Raw genomic sequence first — 10,112 nt, forward strand, 5'->3', positions numbered from 1 at the left:
AGACGTGATGAACTATATTAACGATTGTCTCGAGTGTAAACGAACTAAAGTCGATACTCGACCCCCAGCTAGACCTTTAGAAACCATACAGGTGAAAGGCCCTAGGAGATTAATTTCGATTGACATTATCGGACCTCTTGTGCCATCTCCCTCAAAGTGTAAATTTATACTTTCAGTTCTGGATGTCTTTACTCGTTACCTTGTTCTTTATCCGATCCGGAACGCTACTACGAAGTGCGTAGTTAAATGTTTGGAGACATTGTATTTCGTGCACTTAGGAATACCTTCAGCTATATTGGCGGACAACGGTAGTTGTTTTATCTCTAAAAACTTCAAACAGAAAATGGAAGAATATGGTGTTAAGATATTTTATTCAACGCCTTACCATCCGGCGTCGAACGCAGTGGAGAGAATCCATCGGGACACGAACAGGTTGTTTAGACTATTTTGTAAAGATGATCATGGTTCTTGGGAGAAATTTATACCACAAGTCGTTGTGTTGCTGAACTATTCTATATCTAGCAGTCTTGGCGCGAGTCCAGCTAGTTTACATTTGAACATACAGGCTGAAAAACCTATCTTCGAACATTTTGGCATTTTTACGAATGATACGAATGAAAACGATAATGAAAGTTGGGACAATAAATTGGTAATGGCAGATTTTAAAAGAAAAGAAGTGATCCGAAAGCGAAATGAAAGGTATAACTCACAACAGGAGAGTAAACACAAAATACAGGTGAATGATCTGGTTTTTTTGAAACAGACAAACTTAAGTTCCGCAACAGACAAGAAAATTTCCAAATTTTTCAATGTGTTCAAGGGACCCTATCTTTGTGTTAACAAACCCTCCAATTCAGAAAAGGTGTTCGAATTGTTAGATCCTTTAACTGGTAAATCAATTGGTTCACATTCAGTAGATAGACTTAAGGTGTGGAAACCTACGAAACAAACTCGTAAAATCTGGTTAAATCTTGCAGTAAAACATAGTTCTGAGAAATACCATGATGTAATTTCAAACGAATTTAAAAATTCAGATCTAGAAAGCAGTGTTGAAACTGTTCTTTGCAATGCATTAACTACAACACCAGTATGTTTATCTCAAAGTGTTCAATCCAGAAGTAATAACCAACGAATACATAAAATACTGGAGAAATTGCTAGATATTGATAAGTATTTGAATTTTCTGTACTGTAAAAATTTGTGTTCATCCGATGTGTTGGAATTTGCGTTAGTAAATCTACAGAATCCTTATGTGGCACTAAATGAACAAGTGCAAGGAATGTAAAAAAAAAAAAAAAAAAAAAAAAAAAAAAAAGAAAGAAGTCGTTTCATATGATATATGCAGGCATCTGTGACCCGCTATGCGACTTCCAGATGGCCGTTGATATTTCTTTTCCAAAGCAATGGAAAAACCAGCAAAGAAATATGCCAAGTCATGGAGATGAGGTCCCCCCCCCCCTTTTTATGTGTATTGGGTAATGTAACATGTTTTTAACGCTCGGAGTAAGCTATTTTGGTAAATCCCATTCTTTATTATTTTAAGTTTTTAACCTTGTATTCTTTAATTCGGCCTCATCTCGGGGAGGTAGAACAAATAATTCATTGTGGGTAGGTTTCTTCGAAATTTAGCCAGGCAGATCCTGTCGAGTGATCAGAGAGAATCATAACTGAATTATTACGTTGTAAAAATTTAGCTGTGAATCTTTAAGGCGCCGACAAATTTTATTAAATCTCGACTAAAACGTATATTACTTAATATTGTGTGAAATAAAGTTTTTAATATGTAATATGTTTTAAAATTTTGTTCACGAATGAAAGATTTCATTTCATATATCCGTGTTACTGTATTATTGTATTGTGTTTAAAGTTAATTAACTAATTAATAATGCTGTTTAAATGTTGTATTTTAAAGGTTTGAAGAATGGAAATATTACATTATTAGGAGTTATTCTGAGAATTAGTTATAAGGAAGCATATATTGATGAAAAGGTTATTTTTGCATTTCATGTGTCATTTTTCTCAAAATATTGAAAATTTTATGTGTTCAGTATGATAAGAATATTTAGTGTGAGGTGTAGTAATACGAGTCAGATACTTACAAAAAAAAAAAAAATAGAAAATTTTATGATTTAAGTAATGGTGAAAGAAATATATTAGTTTGATGTTAGTAAATAGAATATGAATAGTATATAATATAAAATGAAAATATAATAGATAATCAATATTATTCAACTTATATTGAAATCTTGTCTTATAAAAACAAATGTAATTTTATATTTTCGCATATACACACACACAAAAAAAAAAGAAAAAAAAGCCCATTTAAAATAAATAGCCCATAAAATAAAAGCCCATCTACGTTTGTGGAAAGTGTTAGTGAATCATAATGAATCAAATGTTAATAATGGAAGAAACAAGAGGAATAATAACCGGAAAAATAAATTTAAGAAGAAACGCAAGATCCCAGGGTTCTGATAATCTTCAAAGAAGATCATCGTCCATATCGCACGCCATATGTGAGCGTGTAGCCCCCCTCACTCCCATTCCATTTTAAATTTCCCAGTTACTCTTGGCTGAATTGGAATGAGGCTTCATGTACTGTTCGTCGACGCAAACTGTGTTTTGGTTTTATCTTTGTATAAGTTGGCAATTCTGTGAGTGATGACTCGTGCTTCCTGTCCACCGAATAAAGGAGGTGTAAAGTGGTTATGACAATCGAAAATATAGTCCCTCGAATTCCAATGCCATCGTAATATACTTTCACTGTTTTTAACACTTTAATTGTTTTGTGTTAATTGCAAACTTATTTAACGCTCTTTGATATTTGTATTTCTGATGAAGAATATTTATTATGAATATTTATAAAATCTTTTCTGGTGTGCTCAGCGTAAAGATATTGACGCTGAGGCAAAAAAAGCCGCGAAAGGTACTCTAAGTGGTTATGGTGGACTAGATTGGTTCTACTACAGTGACGCCCGAGAACAATATCAAGGTTTTGCCTCGCAATCATTGAAGATTTAATAAGTTTGATAATAAAAAGAGTGATCTAAATCTGCGCAGGTATATAAATATAAATTTAACACAAAAAATATGTTCGTATACCAAGACAACGTTTAATATGTGAAATCACGTAAGTAACGAGGCATGAGCAAAGAACTTGTACAAGGAAAAGGGTGAATTCCGCTTGGAATTGAAAAGTAATTATTCCCATGGAAGCTAAATAACGACTGATCAACGAGGAACAAGAAGCATGAAGAAATCTTCTTCGTAAGAATAATTACATGATCCCCCCCCCCAAAATCCATCAATTAATAGTGTGGTTAAGTGTGATACTTAAATGGCGTGTGTTTAATACTAGTGCATCACGTAATATAAAATTTAGCCGGCATTCGTAGTGCGTCATCTTCCTTAAAGAAAGAAAGAGAATAACATAAAAATATATAATAATTTCTTCATATAGATTACACATTAATAAAGTTTTGGGCTTATAGTGTGTTGGTACATGTTAGATAAATCATTAATAAAATATTGTAATGTTGTAAACGTAAGTATCATAAACCTGTGTTAAGCGAATAAAATTTACACACTATTTATTTCTTTATGTGCAATTACCTTTACAGTATTTCTGCACAATCACTACAGAGTGGCTGGATGATATGTCCAATGACTCGCACTTATTCCGCTGATACTAGCAGGCGTGGTAAGGATGGTGGGCATCCGCAGCCGCAACCTCAATGAAATAGTATTTTGGCTCGAGATCCAACTTGGAGGTTTGCGCACTTTCTGTTGTAGTATTATTATTTGTATTGCGAATGTCTTCTTCACGCCAATTACTAAAGGCCACCACAGGTAAGCCGTATTGGACAGAAGTTGTTTCCAGCGGAGTTATAAAAATTGGTTATCCCGAATGGGATCGGGTAAGAATTAAACTCTTCCGGTCATAAGAATAATTGCCGTGAACAGGAACCGAACCCAACACAATCCAATTGTGTTACACTTTAGACTTATAAATATGAGGCAATTTTATAAATATGATCTCGGCACTACCTACAATGCCAATCTCATCAGGAATATCGTCCAGGTCTTCAGAACAGCGCTGCCACATTTGGTACAATTGTACCAAATTCAGCCCTTTTTGCCATTCATTGGCCCGTTCGTACCACGCTGGTATTTTCAGCCCCTTTTGTGAAAAAGTTGGTACAATTCTACCCAATTCAGTACCCTTTAACAAATAAGCGAGAATAAGGTGCAATACTTTATATTTTAATATTTTATTATAACTTACCGTCTACACACGAACTCGAAGATGATTGATTTGTCCCTCGTTTGAAATATTTTTTCATATATGGCCATAATACCGTTTCGATTTATTGGTTACTTTGAAATAGAGGCGCGTTTGGTTTCCTTGCAATACATACCGAAGATGATAACTGTTTTCCCTTTTAATTTGCTGCCTGTGTTATAGTTCCTACGTGCGAAAAAATTTAATCTACTTCCGCGTTTGTTCGGGGTCCTCCTATTTGAATATTTTTTTAAAAAGAGTACTTTCTTGATTTGGACTTTTGGAAAAGGGGGAAGTGTTCTAGAACTTTACCTCTTTTAGTTTTGTGTTATAGCGTCTGTATTACACTAGTACAAAATAATGAACTCAGCCCTTTTTCTTTCAATTTGGTACTATTTTTCAGCCCATTCCGGAGCTTGCACTGTGGCAACACTGCTTCAGAAAGATTGTCTTCCTCTCCAGAAATAGAACTGCATACATAATCGAAATCAGAATCTCCCACATTAAGAACAGGACTATCGTTTTCGTCAGTAGAAATGTCAAAATTCTTCAAATGTCTTCCGATAAAAAGATGATGTGATATCTTCAAAGTCTCACTAAACGTTAATAATAATAATAATAATAATAATAATAATAATAATAATAATAATAATAATAATAATAATAATAATAATAACACCGAAAAAACTTAGTCAAAAAGCATTCTGTAGTGAAAACAAAGCAAACAAAAGACGGAATACAAACACTATCAAGAATACTACATCGACAGCGCCACAATGCTGCCAGGTCATAACAGAAGCATATAATGTATTCGCAAATAAAAATACGTTTACGTACAGTGATTTTCATCACAATAATTGCAATTGCAATCATGTTCGGTTATTTACTACTTATTATTGATAATTTAATTGTTCCCTTATCGTTGTTTATTGTTACATGTGTATATTTCTGTATTGTGTACTGTTGAGTGTTGCTAAATACAAGGTTTAGTGAAGTGTTTAGAAGTTTCAGTGGATCTTCTCGTGACAAATCGCGCAGTATATTTCATTGAGTTCATAGAATTTATATTACTATTAATTTTATATTACTATTAATTTTTAATAGTAATTTATATTACTATGAATTTTATGATTTCGTTGTAATAGGAAAGAATTTCTTGTTAGGTCAGCTTCCAAAATATCACTCAGAAACACTTTCTAATAATTGAGCACCTTATATGAAGGTGCATCGGACCCACTTTATGTGGCTACATTATATTTTAATATTTTCTGAATTTTTTTCTTTAAAATGTTGGAATATTTACGGGACATTCCTTAGAATATTTACGGGTCAAAAACACTGCTTAGGCTTCCAGAGGAATCCATGGAATAGCATGAGTCTTCAATCAAAACTAAAGAAATTACAAACAACTTTTCATACTTAGGGGTCCGTTGGACACATCTTATGTTGAGTAAGGTTAAAGACATCCACATTTGATATATTACAAAACATCCATGTCACTGAGGAATAGCGGTAAGCAGGCAAAATTATCATTATGTTTTATTAGTTTTCATTAATTTTAAAATATGCAAAAATGTGACATTTTGTAAAAAGTGAATTGTTGTCAAAATTACTTTTTAAGTCATTCCTAAACCAAATCCTGAATCTGAATCCAGGGTTTCATTGGCTCCATGAAAAGTATGTTAACACATATATTGAAAGTGACCCACACCGATTGCTAGAAAAGTGGGGGACTCTTGAAACCAACTTATTAATATTGTTATTCTGCCTTTTAGTAGGTCCTGGGACTAATGAGGTTTTCTCTTTCAGTTTAAGGTTTGGGACTGGAAATGTTTCTTCCACTTTCTCCATCTTCAGCTTCTCTTTTAACTCCCAATATTTTCTTCTATTTTTCAAATCATTGATTAGTTGTGTTCTTCTTCTTCTTCCTATTTCTCTCTTTCCTTCCATCTTTCCTTCTATGACGGTATTAAAAAAAAAAAAAAACAATTTCTTCGCAAGACGTGTCCCGTCTTTGAACTATACAGTTAAATGCTCCATATATAGCACCTGACCAACTTCTTCCTAAATCCAATATTAAGCCTGCTAGTTAAGAGTGATCTCTTTTTGTTGAATGCTTCTTTGGCTATAGCAATTCTTGACCTGATCTCTGGTACAATAAGCGTCTCTCGTCAAAATATCTACCAGATACTTGAAATGATCGACCTCTTCAAGTCCTCTTTGTTCTACTCTGATCCATAAGGGCGTGTTTTCACGAGATATTCTCATGACTTTCGATTTTTCGATGTTGATTTTCATACTTTCCCAGTGCCAGCTATTTTGTCAATCATCTCCTGCAACCCTTCTTCGGTTCTGGTTATAATAACCGCATTATCCGCATACCTGATCTTATTGATGATCTGCCCTCCAATCTTGAGATTCCCATTAATGATTCCTGCAATTAAACGTTTACTGTAAATATTAAATAATTGGGGCGATATACCACATCTTTGTCTGACTCCTCTTCCAATTTCCACACTATTAGTTTCTCCTTCATTCAAGCGCAGCTTCACTCGTTGCTTTATGTACAGGTTGCGAATGAGTCGTCGGTCTTTGCAGTTGACACTAATTTCTTTAAATATTTTCAGAAGTTTCGTCCAACTGACCCGGTCAAAAGCTTTTTGTCAGTCGATGAAGCACAAACACAACTCTTCCTTTACATCAAGAACTCGTTCTGATATAATTCTCATCAACCCAGTAGCATTTCTGTAGCCTCTTCCTTTCCGGAATCCAAATTGATCTTCCACTAACATCTCTTCTATCTTACTTTCCAGCTACCTGTTCAGTATGCATACAATAATATTTCCAATATGGTAAACTATTCTGTTGGTTCTGTGATCGCTGCACTTCTTTGCTTACCTCCTTGAAATTATTTATAGCTATCCATGAATCCATCTACCACATAGACCTACACTAACACCAATAGACAAGAAACACAACTTAAGACCCGCAACACTGACTCAGAAGAGTATCAAGATGCTGTTTTATTTTAACCCTTAATTGGTGACATGAGGTCCCACGGACACCGAACAACTTTTTTTTCTTCTCCCTCTAGCAGACGATTGGCCTTAAATACTTGCCACTCCTAGTACCTTTCTCGCTCCCAATTGGCTACAAGTAGTTGTAGAGTTCGGAGGTCACTGTCACGTTTCCTTGTAGTTAGTGGAGTCCCTGGGACCACACGTCACTAATTGTGTTACTATTTTGTTCCAGGGCAGCGTTCATGAGTTGAGTTGATTTTGAATTTTAACGTCCCTTTCAGCAGCGAGGCTATATGAGACGGTACCTACTGATCAACGTGGAATCCGAACCATATGAGCTCCCGCCGGGAATCAAACCCGGGTCTCCCACGCCAAAGGCGCGTACGCTAACCGCTTAGCCATGAAGGATATTGCCAGTGTTCATATTTTATTCATTTTGAAAACTTTATAATCACTTTTTTCTCGTTCAATATATTTCACAAACCTGGCCCATCTAGTGTAAATGTGTATGATTCTGAATTTACAGAAAAAAAATTAATTACCTGTTACATGTTTCCTGTCAGAAAGTGATGCAGTGAGAAGTAAGGTAGAACAGACCTTTGCAAAATTGGTGAAACTAATATATACTTCAAAAATTTCATAAATTTGTAAATGTCTTGCCTTCCATTGATAATAATTTTGAGGAGTTCGTTTATTATAATTTGCATATTAGTAGGGATGCGCACGAGACGAGTCGAGACAGGATTTTCCTGACAAAATTCGAGTCGAGACACGGCTCTTCCAATAGAAAAATATAAATTTTTCGAGTCGAGACATCATTTTTACAGCACATTTTCGAGACGAGACACCCACAAATCTTGTCTCGTGAGCATCCCTACATATTAGTGTTAGTGTAGCCATATATTCACATTAGAAAACATATACCAGACTGGTTTGAGTATGTTATATCCATGCATATTGCTATATTTATTATATTTATGGTGCATTATGTCCTATAGCTACAATGTATATTTAAAACAAATTTGTCTTTCAAAAGTAGTTGTGCTCCTTTTAATATTTAATAATTAATAAGGGGTCCCAGGGACCTCACGTCAATAAGTATGCACTAAAAATTCACTACACCAGTTGAGGGTTAACATTTAAGTACGAAAGACAGCCGTGGCGACTCGGCAATACAACAGTAATTTCAGGTTAGTCAACCTTCCACCCGTCTGGATACCGACTACGAACAAAAGATTCACAAAATACGCGAATTATTTTTGTATTATTCCAGAAAAATTATGTGAATGTTTCAAGGAGATTTATTCATTTCATTTTCGTTATTAATTAGATTTTCTACGGGGGCGCCATAAAAGGGGAAGGCACACTGAGCAATTGCCTACTTCTTCGGTGGCCAATCCACTACTGCCTGAACCTACATTGTAACAACATGTAAATGCATAGTATTTTGATAATGGTATCTGACTTCGATCCTTAGTAAGTCATATTTTCAATTTTCCTAGAGACTTAACAATTTAATAAGTAAGCTCAAAAAGTCAGTTTCCCGTAGGTCGACCATGCGACCTCGTTCGAATGCAACCATCTGTTGACATTGATTGCTTTTCGATGTCGACGACGCATAATGACGTTTTCTTACATGTTTCATAGCCACTTTACCACATTGCACTACCCTAGTACTGGTCAAACTGTCCTCTTTTGGTGATACTCCGAAGGCTATGCTCAGCCATCCTACTAAAAATATAATCGTTAATATATCATCCCCCACTATTAGAAAAAAAAAAAGCCTGAGAGTTTGGCCGGAATTTTACACTTTTTTGTGTTGCTATTTTCACAATGATCTGTGTAACTGTTGGTTGTATATGTACCTCTTTTAATATAGCAAATGCAAAATTAATTACAAAACTTAATTCATTATGTATATTAGACATATTCGCACTTTAAATATTAATTATAATTTAATGTTTTTCAGCTGCTCAGTTGTTGTGGAATGTTATGTTGGAGCCTGTTGGGAATAAATCAGAGGGATTCCCTACGTCACTTCTTAATTTGAAGTGCCCAACTGAAGAAGCTCCGTTCTTTTTCACCAACAAAAATACCAAGATCTATCTGGAAACTGGGCGGCAATGGTAAATGTTCAAAAAAGTGTCTCAAGACATTCATGTTTAAAAATGTAAATCTACCTTTGAGTGTCTAAAAACAGTAAAACCTGTTAAATTTATTTAGGAATTATATGTAAAAATAAAATAATGCTGATATTGATAATTGCTAACTGCAAATTGGACACCAGTGTTAGCTGGAGATCTCTTGCATAATTAAAGCTGGAAAAGATAGATTTTAGTGTATAAGAAGAAACCTAATTGTGAAAAACAGTCACATTATCGTCAGTGCCATTTAAAATCAATACAAGACGGTTCAATCCTGAAGAAAAAAAATTGTCTTGGTAATTTATATCACAAACATGTAAATGCAACTTTGTTATGTATATTTATTTATAACTTAATAAATCCTACTGCATTCTTTCAAAGAATTTCAATCATGACTGACGTAAGACGAAAGAGGAAAGTAGCTGCAAAAGGAAGTCAAATGCAAATTTTCTTATTCTAACTTTTGAGTGACAGAAAATCTGATTATGGAAATAAAAAATTCTATTATGTGTTCCATCTCATTTCTGAATGACCATAAACAATTTTCTTTTACCCGTGAAAAATATTCTCATTTTATGCTAAAAATGAAAGTAGTTTGTTGGTGGGTAAAAATCGAAAAATTGTGATTTTATAGAACCTCCCCCCCCCCCCAAATTCTATATGTGC

At 34.5% G+C, this 10,112-nt stretch overlaps 1 protein-coding gene across 1 annotated transcript in view; it reads left to right on the plus strand.

The window, feature by feature from the left end:
• Positions 1 to 9,589, plus strand: part of LOC145667322 (phospholipase B1, membrane-associated-like) — a 32,269-nt gene extending 22,680 nt beyond the window's left edge. The window contains exon 3 of the mRNA XM_081734907.1: positions 9,272 to 9,589. Within this exon, the coding sequence (XP_081591033.1) occupies positions 9,272 to 9,432 (161 nt within the window). The 3' untranslated portion in view covers positions 9,433 to 9,589. The remainder of the gene's footprint in view (positions 1 to 9,271) is intronic.
• The last annotated feature ends 523 nt before the right edge of the window (positions 9,590 to 10,112 follow it).

This window comes from Thermobia domestica, chromosome 1, assembly GCF_964235325.1.
Source record: "Thermobia domestica chromosome 1, izTheDome1.hap1.1, whole genome shotgun sequence".
Lineage (NCBI taxonomy): Eukaryota > Metazoa > Arthropoda > Insecta > Zygentoma > Lepismatidae > Thermobia > Thermobia domestica.